This window comes from Ceratotherium simum, chromosome 1 (assembly GCF_057802395.1).
Source record: "Ceratotherium simum simum isolate JZ-2026a chromosome 1, ASM5780239v1, whole genome shotgun sequence".
In the NCBI taxonomy this organism is placed as follows: Eukaryota; Metazoa; Chordata; class Mammalia; order Perissodactyla; family Rhinocerotidae; genus Ceratotherium; species Ceratotherium simum.
In genome coordinates this window covers 94262529-94279561 of record NC_141900.1, presented here as the reverse complement: position 1 = coordinate 94279561, position 17033 = coordinate 94262529, and the positions used below count along the sequence as shown (strand labels likewise).

Below are 17033 nucleotides of genomic sequence, written 5' to 3'. Positions count from 1 at the left end.
AGGAATGACATTGTTTTGTATTTCTGCAAATCTCTTTAATCTGTTGTGAATTGGGCTGGCCCCGTGGCTTAGCGGTTAAGTGTGTGCGCTCTGCTGCTGGCGGCCCGGGTTCGGATCCCGGGCTCGCACCGACGCACTGCTTCTCTGGCCATGCTGAGGCCGTGTCCCACATACAGGAACTAGAAGGATGTGCAACTATGACATACAACTATCTACTGGGGCTTTGGGGGGAAAATAAATAAATTAATTAATTAAAAAAAAAAAATCTGTTGTGAACTCAAACATTATGTAGCCTCTGGAAAACTCCATTGTTCACCTGTGAGAGTATGAAAGTAAAAAAGGCAAATAATGTCTTAATAGTATTATGAAAATAACTTTGACCTTGCTGGCTCCCTGAAAAGGTCTTGGACCACACTTTGACAACTATTTACATAAGAATAATTAAAAAAACTGACCTACTATGAGTTTCTAATTCACTTTCTAACATTGAGCCTGTCAGTTGTTTTCTGGGCACAGTTTTATTTTGGGATATTTTTTGAGGGAAGAATACATTTTGTGACACCATTAAAAATGTAGGGTAGGGGGGCCGGCCCCGTGGCTTGGAGGTTAAGTGCGTGCGCTCTGCTACTGGCGGCCAGGGTTTGGATCCCGGGCGCACACTGATGCATCGATTCTCTGGCCATGCTGAGGCTGCGTCCCACATACAGCAACTAGAAGGATGTGCAACTATGACATACAACTATCTACTGGGGCCTTGGGAAGAAAAAGGGAAAAAAACGGAGGAGGATTGGCAATAGATGTTAGCTCAGGGCTTGTCTTCCTCAGCAAAAAGAGAAGGATTGGCATAGATGTTAGCTCAGGGCTGATCTTCCTCACACACACACACAAAAATGTAGGGTAGGCAAGTTACCTCTCTGTATTTCAGTTTTTTCTTTCATGTGTAAGACCTTGATCTATATAAAAAAAATTTGAAGATCTTTTTCAGCTCTAAAATTTTAATTCTGTGCTCTTGTTAGGGACGACCAGGGTATAGAAAACAGTGGTCAAGGAAGCATTTTGTTAACTTTAAACTTTTCCCTCTCAGCATTCCTATTGGAAATCAGATAATCAACTTCCAGACAATGACTTGTGGTTTTAATCCCATCCGACGTATCTCCACACCTTCATCTGTCACAATGCCAGCTGATTCTGTCTTCACCACAAAATGGATTTGGTATTGGAAGAATAAATCGGACAAATGGGTTCAATATGGGGAGAAGGTGAGTATCCTACCACTTTGTGGAGGCTCTTGTTTAAACTTGCCAACTTCAGAAGAAAACTGTTAATAAAATGTTTGATGCCTATGTGGTCACCAATGGAGAGTGGATGGAGTAGAGGAAGTGGCACTCTTTTACTTGACACAGCTGTATTTGCATTTCTTTAGCAAGCACTTATTCTGATTATAACCTTAAACAAAAACGTACATTAATTATTTTTAAGGAACTCCTTGAGACATGACTGAGGTGGAACCTTGAGAGAGCTTTCTATGTATTGGTGCAAGTCATGTGTCCCTTAATGACGGGAATGTGTTCTGAGAAATGCGTCGTTAGGCAATTTTGTCATTATGTGAACACTGTGGAGTATACCGAAGGGGAACAAAATTTGCCACCCCGAAATACATCTCTCTAACATGAGGATTATTTTAGGCTGATTATTTTTAAGAAACAAAAGACTCAGAATGTTTTTGTTATCTCCCCATTAACTGTGTAAAAGAATTTAGACTAAAAAAACCTGTCTCAGGAAGCACACTGTCACCTTAGCATAACATGAACTAGGTGGTAGACAGGGAGGAACCTAGAAAAGCCTTTTTGTTGGGCTCCTCTCTGTGTTCTTCTGTTTCTGTGTGGCAAAACAAACGCTTGTTGTCCAAAGGATTGCTCCTTTTCACCTATCTGTGAATTGCCTTCCTTCCCTTTGAAGTCACTGACTCTCCCCACCCCCAGCATCTTCTTTTGTCTTTAGCTGAGGATGGTATTTAAGGTGAGAGCTTTGGCCATTTTTGCAAGTTACTTGGTTTTCCTGGGTTCCTCCCGTGTATACATGTTATTAAACTTTTGTTTGTTTATCTCCTGTTAATCTGTTTTGTGTCAATTTAATTCTTAGAGCAGCCAGAAGAACCTAGAAGGATAGAGGAAAATTTCTTCCTCCCCTACAGTACTTATACAAACCTAGATGGTATAGCCTACTACACACCTAGGCTATATGGTACTAATCTTATGGGACCACCGTCATAAATGCAGTTCATCATTGACTGAAATGTCATTATGCAGCACATGACTGTACATAAATGTACAGAGACTACTACTGCTTCCAGCCAGAAAAGAAGGCAAGAGTGAGAAATCAGAAGACTGATATAGATGGTCACTAGGATGCAGTCAGAGTCTGGATTCAGATGGACTTGAAAGACTGGAACTAGAAGATTCTAGGCTCACCCATACAGGGACATGGTAATAGGGGATAGAAGTTTAGATAAGCAGAGCTTCTGTCTAGTGTCCCTTCCTCCCCTTGATTCACAGGATTAAAGAGTGAGAGAGAATGCTTAAGTAGATAATCAGAGTGTTGAGAAAGAGAAAATAAAAGCAAGATATTAAAATGAAGCCAAAGGGCCGGCCCCATGGCTTAGTGGTTAAGTGCGTGCGCTCCACTACTGGCGGCCCAGGTTCGGATCCCGGGCGTGCACCGACGCACTGCTTGTCCGGCCATGCTGAGGCCGCGTCCCACATACAGCAACTAGAAGGATGGGCAGCTATGACATACAACTATCTACTGGGGCTTTTGGGGGAAAAAAAAAAGGAGGAGGATTGGCAATAGATGTTAGCTCAGAGCCGGTCTTCCTCAGCAAAAAGAGGAGGATCAGCATGGATGTTAGCTCAGGGCTGATCTCCCCCCCCCCCCCCAAAAAAAAGAAAGTATTTCTAAAAAATAAAAAATAAATAAATAAATAAAATGAAGCCAAAGCCAAAGCAGGGACGAGGAATGCCAGCATAAGGGTCTACAGTTAGAAATCGATGGGCCATAAGTCTGGCTCTGAGCTGCCTAGCTGCCAAAGCAAACAAAGAAACACAATCTGTGGCAAGATTCCTTGTGCCTCTGTGGGAAGAACACAAAAGTTACTCACTGCTTTTTCCTGTTAGAGGGGCCTGAGAGAAACATCTCCTGTGGGGCCACACGGAGGGGACCACATATGCTGCAGTGAGTGAGGTCCTCAGCAACAGTCCTGCCGTCACTCCAGGAGCACAGGGGTTTCCCAACTGTTTAAGCAACAGATACATGTTATCAAGCAATCTTCCACAGAACCTAAATGAGCAAACTAGGGTAAAGCAGAGCTGCCCCGTGGAAATGGGGTAGGAGCTCAGAGCCCGGTCTCTTTCCTCTTTGCTCTCCTCTCTGTGGAGCACCTCAGTGTGAAAGCTCCTGTGACGTTGAGCTTTGTACACTGTCTTTTAAGTTGAAGCCAAGGATGATGTCCAAATGCAGTTCCGTAAAAGTGATTGTGTGAGGTGCCTGTGGAAAGAGAAGTTAAACTCAAATTGATGGGCCGGCCCCGTGGCCTAGGGATAAGTGCGTGCGCTCCACTACTGGCGGCCCGGGTTTGGATCCCAGGCGCGCACCGACGCACCGCTTCTCTGGCCATGCTGAGGCCGCGTCCCACATACAGCAACTAGAAGGCTGTGCAACTATGACATACAACTATCTACTGGGGCTTTGGGGGGAAAAATAAAAGGAGGATTGGCAATAGATGTTAGCTCAGAGCCGGTCTTCCTCAGCAAAAAGAGGAGGATTGGCATGGATGTTAGCTCAGGGCTGATCTTCCTCACACACAAAAAAAATAAACTCAAATTGATTAGCCTTGGTCAAAATAAAAATAACCTATAGGTCTCAATGGTTCTTATGTCAAATACTTGCAATTTTCAGTAAGATAAGTGAAAAAAGTTGGAAAATATTTGCATTCTAGTGACATCAGGGTCCCAGAGACCAAAGAGAACTCTGAGTGGGGAATAGATGATATTTAAATTTACAGAAGTTCCGTCACTCATGTTCCCTAGTAAATCATCAAGAAACATCCTCATAAAACTTATTTAATACAAAGTTCTCCCTGGGACATTCAGTCTGTGTTAAATGCAAAGTTTTAGAATGTAAATTTCAACCTGCAAACACATAAAATGTTATTGTTTTCATTTAATCTGTGGCATGTGTCTGCTATAAGAAATGTTCTTCAGGATGTGAATAAACGCTTACGGTTTCATATTAATTAGACCCATCATTATCTAAGTTGAGTTGGCTCTTTTGCTGTTTAAAAAAAAAAAGAAAAGAAAGGAAAACAGGCCCTAAGTTTGGTGTTTTCATTACAGGCTGTTCAAGTAAAATAAAAATGGTGGTTCTAGGAGATTCGAACCGCAAACGTAAGGAGCACCCTGGTCTCTTTCGCAGTTCAATGTGTTATGGTCCACGTTTGTACCTCTTTGGTGGCCTAGTTTGATCCAGTGTACAGGTTAGAATATTTAGAGAAAAGAATGGACTGTACAGCCTTCAGATAGGACCCTACAGGTTTTATTTCTTGTAACTGAATTTTTAATAAGAGTTGGGCAACTGAGATTTCCGGGTTAGGAACCTCCCTAGTAGGAACTGGGAGAACAGAAACTTGCCAACAAAGGGTAGGTGCATATGCTTTGACAATGCACTCTCTGGAAGGTAGAATTGATATATGAGAATTAAGGTGCTTAGCCAGGACTGGTACCTACATAGACGGTAGACACGGAGAGGACGTGGTCTCGGGAGAGATGATGATAGAATAGACGGGCAGTTGGGCAGCAGTGGTGCAGGACAGAGTTGCAGCAGGACTGACTGAGTGCAAAGCCTGGTAGTCATGGGAATTGCATCTGGCAGGGGGTGCAGCGCCAGACCCTCGGAGATCTTTACCAGCAGGTAGCGACGCTTAGGAGCTGTCAAAGCTGGCGCCGAGGGGCAGGAGTCCATGGCCTGAGAGAATTGCCTGGGGCAAGAGCAAGCCATAGCTCTAGAAAGCCAAGATCAAGGCAGTAATGTAGGCACAGGAGAAAAGCCAAGACCTGGTTACTGCAACTGAGATATAAATTCAAGACTTCTGGGAGAATAAAGGATTGAAGGCTCTACCATTCATTCATTCACTCAGAACTGGAGTACAGTGTGAGGGCAGGGCCAGAGGAAGGTCCGCGTGAACTATGCTAGGCTGTCCAGATGCTCAGACACTGATTTAATGGCCTTTGTTCTGTGCAGTACGACAACCACTAGCCACGTGCAACTATTTAATTTTAAACTTAAATTAATTAAATTTACATAAAATTAAGAATTCAGTTCCGTGGTTGCACTAGTCACATTTTAAGTGTGCTATAGCCACGTATAGCTAGTGGCTATCATATAGGACAATGCAGAGAATATTTCCATCATCGCAGAAAGTTCTAGTGAATCGTGCTGGTCTAGACCCTTGCTAGTCAAAGTCGGGTCCACAGACCAGCAGCATCAGCATTACCCGGGAGCTGTTCAAAATGCCAAATCTAAAACTCTCCTACTTTCCCTGCATCATAATCTGCATTTTAACAAGATCCTGGGGGAGTCAAGCTTACGTTGAAAGTTGGAAGGCTCTGGCTTTGTAGATTGCTTCCAGCCAGAAACGGGGTTCTGCAGAGCTGAGCAGGCAGTTGATGGATACAAGACTTCAGCTGTGGGAACGGGAAATTAGGGCAGCGATTTAAGTCTTCAAACTGGGTGCCTCGCCCCACCCTGTGCTCGCAGGTGTTTGCCCACTTCCGCTGCTCTTTGGGGTCTGAGGAAGGCATATGGTTTACCAGCGCATCATCTCATCATGGACACTTAGTTTCCTACTGCCCACCCCAGATGGCAATCTCTTTTACAATCATCCTGATAGATAATGTCCCAGCAGCTGTTGCAACAAACATCTTCATGTTGTGACTTAATTGTTGGATGCTGTAGTTTAGAAAGTTCTGCTAAAGTGAGCCTCCTTGTCCCTTCCTCCCATTTGTCCTGCTTCTACCTCCAGAAACAGATTCAAGTTTATCCCCACTTTGCACTATGTGCAAATATTTGAATCCAGCTTTTCTGCCCCCACCACGTTCCTCTCCAGGCTAAAGAGACCTAGTTCAGGCTCTTCTCCATCCAGGACATTTTCCCTGGGTGCTTTCAATCTGTTGGCTTCCCGCTACATCCAGCAGGCATATATGGGGAGGGGACAGGGGCTGGGAGGTGGGTGTAGCTGAAAGCTGCAGTGTCCTGAATGTCGTTAAATGGACTGGGAGCCCCTTCCCACCACCGGCTGCCAGCAGGATTTTTCTGTCATTAGATCCTCCATTCTAAATCACGAGGAAAAAGTATCTCCTCACCATTAATGTTGGGAACCCCTACCATTAGGGGCTTATATCCAGTCTGCCCTGATCAGCCACCCCTGCCATAGGGTAAGGACAGTGGAGTGGTGGCCTAGCCTGCCCCCTTGCTAGAATCAGCATACTTCCCTGCACCCACCTATTCTGATGTTCAGACCCTTCATGGTCTGAACCCTTCTGGTCTCATGCCTTGAGACCAGAGATTATATCTTTTCAGTTGGGGTGTTCCTCGCCCCTTTCATTATAGCCCCAGTCAGTGCAGATCCAGGTGCTTTTTCCATGTTGTTGACTGAGTGGAGGCTCGGTCAATTGTATTTGCTGGTTCAGGGCAGAGGAGAAGGGGTATGTCACTTGCTTTGGGACAGCAGGTCACCTCGTGGAGCTTTGCCTGCCTTCACTGCAGCTCTCAACTGTGCTTTCTCATCAGGTGAGGGGCTAAGCTAGCCATGGTGTTCTCCTTCATGCTAGAGTGTTGGATTCTGTTAGACAGCCAGTGCAGACATGATGTGTGTGCCGTGGGTACAAGCTGATCTGTACACTTGCATCATTTTATGGAAGATGTGAAAAGAATATTGCAAAGAGCTATATTTTTCAGGCGTCCACCAAGCATATAGTCAGTTTCTGCAGTAGACTGCTCTCTCCTAGCCCCGTGATGGAGAAGACTACAAAAGGGAGTGGCATGGCCCCCACCTGGAAGCCTTTACTATCTGGTTTGGGAGGCGAGATGTGTTCCTCTTCAAATCCCATGGCTAAAATAAAATAAAATTATGTAAGATATAACGGTAGAGATTTCTTAAAGGCCTCCCTTGAAGTCTTTACTTTTTTTTTTTTTTTTTTTTCAAATTAGACAGACAATCCGCAAGTTTCGAGCATCGACTCTTCATACCTGGAATCGTTCTTTCAGTGCTGTCCGAGAGGAGTGGTGCCATTTCACGCGGGTTCACGGCACTACGAGCTGAGTTTCCAAGGTAAGTTTTTGTGTTTGGCACTGGTGCCTGTGGTTTGAATCCAGCATGCGATGTACATGCAGGGAGTGGGAGCAGAGCAGATGTGCATGCTACACTCAACGTTAGGGTTCTTTTTAGCAAGTCAAGCGGTTTGGTAGCATGGAAGCCAGTGGCGATCAGAAGACCTGTGCTCTAGAGCCTTGGCCCTGACACAGAGTAGCTGTGCAACCCTGGGAACAGCACCTGGCCTCTCTAGGCCTCAGTTCCTTATCTGTAAAGTGGGGGGACTGGGCTGAGTGGTCCCTGTGGGTTCTGTCCAGCTCTGCTATTCTAAGTTTCTGATTCTGGGTGGGCCGCTTCCCAGGCTGAGGCAGGATTTCCAGGTTCCGGTGACTGCAATAGAGACCCTGGGCCTGTGGGTGCCTTCAGAAGTTTAGAACCTTGCTGTTCCTTTTAGGCTTCCTCATCTAGGTCAATGGTTTTATCCATCACATTGACCAAATACTTTGCCTTCTGCCATGTTTATTTGAGCCACCATGGGAAAATCTTATGTTCAGCTTCTAGCAATCTGTCTGCTGTATTTAGTAAGAAATCAAGGTGGGAAGTGCCCTCCCTTTGAATGTACTGTCCCATCGGCTACACCCTGGGATGCCCCTGCATATGGTCAGATACTTGCCCTTTCAGGACCAGCCCTGCAAGTCTTTCAGAGAAGTAAAGGAGACTTTCTTAGCTCCTTTACATTCCCAAGTGGCACCTGAGATTTGAGCCCTGTACCAATTACTGTGTTAAGTAATGGAACTTTGAAGGACCATTATACCAAGTATTTTGGAAAGCGACCTGGTAATACATATCAAGAGATATTAAAATATGCTTGTTCTTTAATCCTCTCAGGAATCTTTCTAAGGAAATAATTCACCAGAAGGGGGAAAAATAAAAGCTATGGGCATGAAGATCTTTATTGAAGCCATATCTAAAGTACTTAAATAGAGGAACAGCAGGGACCAGTAGGGTAGTGACTAAACAAATTAGAGTATTAAATTTCAGTGGAGTATTGGGTAGTTGTTAAAAATTATGGTTATGAAAACAATATAGTGAAAGCAAAATTTGATACTGTTAAATGAAAAAGGCAGAACCCCAAATTTATGTTTCTGAACCTTTCTGTTTATATGTTATATTTAAAATGGAAAAGATTTTTTTTTTTTTTTTTTTAAGATTTTATTTATTCAGTTTTTTCCCCCCAATGCCCCAGTAGATAGCTGTATGTCATAGGTTCACATCCTTCTAGTTGCTGTACGTGGGACTCGGCCTCACGTTGGAGAAGTGGTGCCTCGGGGCGCCCCCGGGATCCGAACCCGGGCCGCCAGCATCAGAGCGCGCGCACTTAACCGCCAAGCCACGGAGCCGGCCCTAAAATGGAAAAGATTTTTTAAAAAATTTAATGTGCGTGAGAAGGGCAGCAATGTATACATGTGGACCAAGAATTCAAGGCAGTAGATAAAAATAAAAATCTCTTCTGTTAGGTAATGAAATTAAAAATAAATCAAAAAATTTTTCCTTTGGTGGTATTCAATTCTTCTGACAATGTTAAAGGGTGGTGGAGAGATGAGAACCAATGTACCTTGTTTATTTGACCAGTAATTTTGTTCACTTGGTTCATAGATACTAGTTCAGAGCAGTTTGCAGTGTTCTAGACTATTTTGCTCTATTTCTTCTATTCTCTAACTCAGTAAGCTAGTGTTGGCGTGCCAGCTGTGTGCCAGGCACTATTCTAGGTGCTGGCAAACCAGGCAATTTGAGAAAATGATAAAAGCTATGGGGCAATAATATGAAGCAGCGAGAGAATGGAGGAGTCAGGGGAGAGCGAGTGCCTACTTTTATTCGAGGAGGAAACTTTGGAAGAGAGGGCGCAGCCCATGCACATGGGGAGGAGGGCGCTCCAGGAGAGGGAAGAGCTGGTGCCAAGGCTGTAAGCTGCAGACAAGCTTGAGGTTTCCAAGAACAGCAAGAAGGTCTGTAAGAGACAAGAGCAGACATAGAAACCTGGATATTTTATGAGCTGGAAACCACAGGAAGGTTTTGAGCAGAGTTGTGGCATGATCTGATTTGTTCTTTTTGTTGTTTATATTTATTTTGTTTTATGACAACTACTCCAAGGCATAATTGCTACAATAAAATGCATCCATGTTAAGTGTATGGTTGGATGAGTGCTGACAAATGCATGGAAATACTATCCTAATCAAGATACAGAACATTCCCATCAGTCCAAAAAGTTTCCTCATGCCCATTTACAGTCTCCCCCACTCCACTCCCCTACTTCTGTCGTTAGTTTCATCTATTCTAGAAATTCATATAAATAGAATCTTGTAGTAGGTGCTCTGCATATGGCTGGCTTCTTTCACTCAGAATAATGATTTTTAGATTCATCTATGCTGTTGCATGTATAGTAGTTCTTCCCTTTTCATTGCTGAGTAATATTCCATTGTAAGGCTATACTATGGTTTGTTTATCCATTCACCTGTTGATGGATATTTGGGTTTTCACCTTTTGGTTATTATAATAATGCTAGTAGGAACATTCAAATGCAAGTCTTTGTGTGGATGTGGGTTTTGATTTCTCTTGGGTAAATACCAAGGAGTGGGATTGCTGGATCACATAGGCAGTGTATGTTTAACTTCGTAAGAAACTGCTAAACTATTTTCCAAAGTGGTTGTGCCATTTTACATTCTCACTAGCCATGTATAATGATTTACTTTTTAAAGAGCACTCTGGCTGCAGTTTGGACCTAGGTCTACAACATGCATGAATTGAAAATGACATTTCACACTTGATGTGGGAAAAAACTGAAGATATCACTACCACATTCCAACCGTCATCATTGCCGCCTGGTTTAAGGCAGCTTACATGGATGATGTCTTGTTACCTGGCTGCCCTGGCTCTCTTCTTTACCATCCGACTTTGGTTTCAAGACTGTTCATTTACCTCTTTGTTTACTGGGTCTTATAATAAGGGCAGTGAAGGATACTAGTTTTTATCATGAGCAATTTTCATCCGGAAGGATTTTCTTTATTCCTACATGTACACTTCGGTTATGAATATTTGCTGCATTACTAGCTTCTGAAAAATTAACAATAAATCATTTTCGGGGACTAATTCTTGATTCTTGTTTGTTTTCCTTTTTCGGTCTAAAGGGATGATTCAGACAAACATAGCTTCCAAGACCCAAAAGGATGTCGTCAGAAGGCCAACATTTGTGTCTTACTGGGATGTGGAGCGGATTAAAAGTAGGCCAGAGTAAGTGTTCTGAAGCACTGCTTGCTGGCAGATGTTTGAGATGTTCATGCATTGATCCCGCCGAGTCACTCATGAATCTGGATCCTGTTCTCTTGAAATGTCCCTGCTTGCATGACACTGTAGTTTCCTTTTGTGTTATCTATGAGTAGAATCCTAGAGCAGGAAATCTGGCTTTCCCTCTAACTCACAGGGGACTTTGGGCAAGTCTCTTAAATTCTCTGGGCCTCATCTTCTTCTGCTGCGAATGGCTGGCTTAATGGGGTTTGCCTGGAAAATAATCAAATGTACAATTGCTGGGTTTTTGTTTTGCTGTGAGTTCTTCTGTGTATCTTTAGTTTTGCTGAGTGGCTTTACAGAGGGTGGGAGGTTGAGAAAGGGAAAGAAACAAGGGATGATGTAGCTGGCTGAGCAAGGGCTTTGGAGAAAGATAAAAGTTGATTAAAGGGGATTTGTAAAGGAAATTTTGCTGTGGGGGGATTCGATGTAACTCTCCTCTGTCTGCTCATGAAACTCAGTAAAATCTACATTGTTCATGAACATTTTTGGAGTTGGATTTTTTTTTTCTGGGTGATGTGTGATTATGTAAAACAGACCACAAGGCAGGTGTAAAATTAAGGTGTTCTAATTAGGTTCTTTTGGTTGTAAGAATTAAGGTATTTCATGAAAAAGGGAAGTTACTAAAAGGATGAACGTGGTGTAATGAGGAAAGCGACATTTTGTAAGAAGCCAAGGACAAGATCACAGCTCTGTCAGGGCCTCAGGAATCGGGGTCAGTTCCAGTTCTGCTTCAGAACCTGAGCAACCTGGGTTCACAGCTCCTGACCTGTGACCAGGTTAATGGCCCAGACCCTGGATCTACATCCCTAGGTTCAGATTCTGCCTTCTACTCATGAGTTGTGTGGATGTGGACAAATGAATCACTCTGCATCCCCTCATCTATAAAATAGGCCAGGGGCTGGCCCTGTGGCCTAGTGGTTAAGTTCAGCGCACTCTGCTTTGGCAGCCTGGGTTTGGTTCCCAGGTGTGGACCTACACCACTTGTTGGTGGCCGTGCTGTGGCAGCGACCCACATACAAAATAGAGGAAGACTGACACCGATGTTAGCTCAGGGCAAATCTTCCTCAGCAAAAAAATAAATAAATAAAATAAAATAAAATGGGCTTAATACTAGCACATTCGTCAAGGCTGCTTGATGAATACATTCAAGACCCTCAGAACAGTGGCCAGCACATCAGGGTGTTCAGTAAATGTTAGCTGCTTTTCTTCTTATTATTTTTATTCCCCTGCTATTAACAGACTCAGTGACCATATCTATATCTACATCTACATCTGCATCTATAGATCTCCTAACACTTTGGCTAATGCTTGACAATTTTAACCTCAGAATTCCAATCTTCGTATCCTTTTAGCTTTACCTTCTGCCATTACTGCCTAATTTTCTCTGAATTCCTTAATTCAAACTCCCAAGAATTAATCAGGTTGGCTAGCCATCTAACATCTCTTCCAGTTCTTCTAATATTCAAATTAATAAAGTAAAAATATTGCAGGGTTGGGAGAGGTGAAGTTCATGCCTCATGGAGCTTACATTCTGGTGGACGAGACAATCTGAGTAACTACTTCAGTTAGTGATAAGTGTTACGTGAGGGAAAAAGGCAGAGCAGGAGGACAGGATGGGGGTGCCATTTTCATTCATGAACTAATGAGACCGTTGTAGCTACTTATTCATTCAAATGGTTCTGGCTCAATGTCTCGACAAAATTTTGTTTAAACTGTATTTCCTTAAAGCAGTCTGTATTCTGACATGTTAACAGTTCTTATACTCCCATTGAGTCTCAACCATTGAGACCATACTTTGTTGCCTTTCTGGACAGCAGAAACTGTCCAGACCGTATACCTTCTTTTTTTTTTTTCTTGTGAGGAAGATCAGCCCTGAGCTAACATCCGTGCTCATCCTCCTCTTTTTGCTGAGGAAGACCGGCTCTGAGCTAACATCTATTACCAATCCTCCTCCTTCCCCCCCACCCCAAAGCCCCAGTAGATAGTTGTATGTCATAGCTGCACATCCTTCTAGTTGCTGTATGTGGGATGCGGCCTCAGCATGGCTGGAGAAGCGGTGCGTGGGTGCGCGACCGGGATCCGAACCCTGGGCGGCCAGTAGCGGAGCGCGCGCACTTAACCGCTAAGCCACAGGGCCGGCCCAGACTGTATACCTTCTTGACTTTGAGCTGGATGGTTCTTTCTGTGCACATATATTTACAAGGGAAGAAATTGGTTTGTGGCATTTCCAAATATCTCATGTAGTCAGTTCATTGTCTGTCTCAATAATTTACATATGTCACAGTTGCCTTATGCTTTTTCCATTTGCTCTGCCCCTTCTTGGGGAACCTTCCTCTCCATCACTTATATGAATCCAGCATCTTTCATGGCCCAGCTCAAATGCCACTTTTCCCATACAAACCTTACTTGAGACTGTCCTCCAATCCTCTCATTGGCCCTCCAATAACACTTCGTAAGTCCCTTATCATACTTACCCCATTCTACCTTGTAATACAGTTATTTGCATAACCGTCTCCCCTAGAAGAGCCCTCCCACTCTTCCCCACCTTCTGTAATTATCAGCTTCTCAAAGCTTTTGAAATATTTTGCATAATAAATGGTATATAGTGATACTAAATAGATAGCTAACTGAGTGAACGAATAAAATGAATTGAGAAAACCATGGTAGTGGGAGGTCATGTCGAGAACCATCTTTAATCCTGCTTTTACTAGCCCAGAGGAGACCCACTTGCTTTAAGATGGAGTAAGGGCTATGAGTATATGCTGAACAGTCTGAAGAGAAATGAGCTCTAGCACGCTTGATTGTTGGTGGGCACCTTAACACACATTAATTTAATCTTCTCTGCACTATACAAATCCAGTATAGAAATCTGAGCTTAAAATACAGATAAATTGGAGCCAATCTCTCTCATTCCAAAAGAATCTTCATTTTACAAAAGAGGATCTTTAAAGAGTTATTTTCCTTAAAGCAATTTTTAAATTCAATTTTTTCATTATGGAAAATTTCAAACAAACTAGAGAAAACTGTACAATAAACCCTTATGTACTTGTTAGTGGAGGGGTCATGTAGAGAACCCCAAAATGTATGGTTACCCTGAAATACAGTTCAACAGGAAAGACAAAATTCTTTCCCCATACCCCTAATAGACTTAAATGTTTATCATTTGACAAAGAAGCTGTAAGACACACTTACTTAATGCTAACACATTAGGACCTTTGAAGGTCGAGCAGAAATATCAAAAAGAATCAATGCTTTCACATTTTAAATCAATAGGAAAGTAACATCTAATTGGTTTATCAAATTATGAATAATTACTGCATTTTTTAATAGCATGATTACTGGTACATCTATACCAGCAATATTCAGGGATGTAGTCCAAAGAGAAGATTCTCTGAGAAACCTTGGCTTAGTGGCTGGAAGTTAAGGACAGAAAGTCATTTGGACGCGTGGACCAGGGAGCCAAGTGAATTCTTACTCTCTCTTATTTGTAGCCGTCGACCAGTGCAGACCCAATTAGAGCCTTTAACCTCGACATTTCATCCTCAGTTGGACATGGGCTGCCCATCCTCGAATGGATATGAGGTACTTGGTTTTTACTTTTTTGGTGAGTGAATTGTTTAAAGGTGGAAAAAAATACTTTGCTACAAGATATGTGTATTTGAATGAATGAATGAATGAATGAATGAATGACTTCTGCAGAACTCTTGAATCAAGATTCAAAGGCAGACATCTAAATGGTGATCATGTCACTTTCCCAGAGAACAGCTACCCGCTACAGGGCACCTCATTGTTTCCAGAGTCCAGCCACACATGATCTTGTTGGGGCAGATCCTCACAACCTTGTGAGATACATATTAGATTCTCTACTTAACAGACGAGAAAACTGGAACTCAGAAACTCGTCCATTAGTTGGAGTTCAAAAGCAGGTTTCTGTGGGAGTCAAACAAATTGTGGTTCACCTCATCACCTGGCCTGGTTGGGGCAAGACTCTTCCTCGATTGTTTAGCCTCCACATCGTTTAGCCACCCACCTTTGGGTGCAGGCCGCTCTGCATGGGCTCCTTGGGCACGTTCCAGTGCCTCTGCCCCAGCCCTAGCTGTAGGCAAGGAGCTTGCTGGGTCACTGGACTAAATCAGACACCTTGGGGGGGGCCTCCCTTTCCCTGTAGGCATAATGCTTTGTTAGCCTTCAGTCAGCCTGAACGGACAGGCCCAGTGCCATCTAGCTCATTATTGGAATGAACTGCCAGATGTGCAAGCCCTAAGGCCAGCTTATTCCACCTGCTGTCAGAGGCCTGCTGAGGATACTCCATGGCATAGGGGGCCACACATGTGGGCTTCTCGTGCTTTTAATGTTTCCTGTTTCACATTTCTATACTTTTAAAATTTTTCAGTTGTTTGAGATTCGTAACCAGTATCCAGGGTATGCCGAAATAAGTGAACGTTTTAAAGCTTCCATGAAACATTTCAAGATTGAAAAGATAAAGAAGATCCGGAATATAAAGCTCTGGAATACCTTTGAAAGGTTGGTGGCCACATTATCAGGTTTCTTTACGTAAAGTTTGAAACGATTAGTTAAGATCTGTCCTTCAAGATCTGTATGCACTGGTTTATTTTAGTAGTCAACAGTTTCTTCAATCTGGAGTTGTTTTTTATTATGTAAACTCGAGCTTCTCTCTTTCAGCTTTACTTTTACAATTCAGTGATTTCACATGTTTATCATTTAAAAGTTTTCATAAATTTATGTTTTTATACTTGTTGCCTTACAATTAGTAGCTCCATTCTGAAAGCTGGTGGAATGAAATTTTAAGACGATTAGACTTTAGTTGGGATTAATGTTATTAACTGGAGTGGGAAAGGAATGTTCTCAGTGTTAAGTCTCACGTTTCGTCTCTTAGGAAAAAAATGAAGATGAATAGAAACGAAGAAATCCTATTTTATGCAACGGGTCGCGCTTATGTAGAGTCTATCTGTGCGAATAATTTTGACTGGAACTTACATGGAACTTCTGAAACCAAATATGGACAAGGTTTGTGCTGGAACAGAGAAGCCTAACTAGTCGAGTCACAACACAGGTGCTACCCATGCTTCTATTATGAGGTGTATGTGATTGTGTCACATTAACCAGCATGTCCAGGTTTTCTCAGTCACGGAGAGAAAATAAGCTCATGTTAACCTTGAATCCCAAGGTAGAGTGCTAAATTGACTTGGGACTTGATTGCTGCACCTTAGCCCTGCTCCTGTTTTTTGCGGGGGAGAGACCAAAGAGTCTCATATATGCTTGCAAACTATTCCACCTGGCCACCTGTTGGCTCCATTGCCTACCATTACTGCTCAGTTCTGGCTATGGCTCTTCCTGAACTGTGTCCATCCTGCAAAGTCATTTGAAGTAGCCTTCTGTTGCCACTGATGGGTTCTGTTTTTTTTTTTTTCCCCTTTTTGAGGAGATCAGCCCTGTGCTAACATCTGCCAATCGTCCTCTTTTTTTTGCTGAGGAAGACTGGCCCTGGGCTAACATCCGTGCCCATCTTCCTCCACTTTATATGAGACGCCGCCACAGCATGGCTTGCCAAGCAGTGCATTGGTGTGCGCCTGGGATCTGAACTGGCGAACCCCAGGCCGCCGCAGCGGAGCGCGTGCACTTAACCACTTGCGCCACCAGGCTGGCCCCACTGATGGCTTCCAATTAAAGATGGGAGAAGAAGCCTCTCCCCATCTCAGGCCATGCTGATTCACCTGGGGACTGAAGTAGCACAGGTCTGCCCACACACAAAATCTTTTTGGCTCTTTCTTTTTGCTCCTAAACTCCTTCATGTAACTCTTAAAAACAAAGACAAAATCCAAAGAATTGCTCATCTCAAGGGAACAAGTAATAGTTTATCATAGTTTCAAAGTGGACTCAACTCATATAACTAAGATTAAATTCCCATACACCCCAAAAAGCAAGAAGCCAATCATTCAGTCAACAACATTTTGAGGGCCGGCTCCGTGGCTTAGCGGTTAAGTGCACACGCTCTGATGCTGGCGGCCCGGGTTCGGATCCCGGGCACGCCCCAAGGCACCACTTCTCCGTCCAACGCGAGGCCGAGTCCCACGTACAGCAACTAGAAGGATGTGAACCTATGACATACAACTGTCTACTGGGGCTTTGGGGGGAAAAAAATGAATAAATAAAATCTTTAAAAAAAAAAAACAAAAAAACACAACATTTTGAGTGCCTTCTATATGCTAGATCCTGGGGACGCAGTAGTGAACAAGTTAGACATGGCCCTCCCCCAAATTATTTCACATAATTAAGTGATTACAAATGTGTGGCTGCTGTA

General features: G+C 43.2%; 1 protein-coding gene and 1 long non-coding RNA gene across 9 annotated transcripts in view; one reads left to right on the top strand and one right to left on the bottom strand.

The window, feature by feature from the left end:
• Positions 1-17033, bottom strand: part of LOC147918287 (uncharacterized) — a 35972-nt gene that overhangs the window by 1184 nt on the left and 17755 nt on the right. The window contains exons 3-4 of one of the 7 annotated variants that reach the window (XR_015552321.1): positions 9236-9374; positions 8559-8770 (exon numbers count right to left, since the gene is read on the bottom strand). The exons of 1 other annotated variant lie outside the window; for it this stretch is intronic. This is a non-coding gene — a long non-coding RNA (uncharacterized LOC147918287). 5 more of the 7 variants (XR_015552310.1, XR_015552313.1, XR_015552314.1 and 2 more) reach the window with 5 other exon arrangements.
• Positions 1-17033, top strand: part of ZC3HAV1 (zinc finger CCCH-type containing, antiviral 1) — a 62049-nt gene that overhangs the window by 33492 nt on the left and 11524 nt on the right. The window contains exons 7-12 of one of the 2 annotated variants that reach the window (XM_004430825.3): positions 1085-1259; positions 7264-7384; positions 10552-10654; positions 14203-14293; positions 15105-15235; positions 15609-15739. In XM_004430825.3, the coding sequence (XP_004430882.1) occupies positions 1085-1259; positions 7264-7384; positions 10552-10654; positions 14203-14293; positions 15105-15235; positions 15609-15739 (752 nt within the window). Of the gene's footprint in view, positions 1-1084; positions 1260-7263; positions 7385-10551; positions 10659-14202; positions 14294-15104; positions 15236-15608; positions 15740-17033 lie in introns of those variants that run through there. The other variant, XM_087431495.1, reaches the window with a different exon arrangement.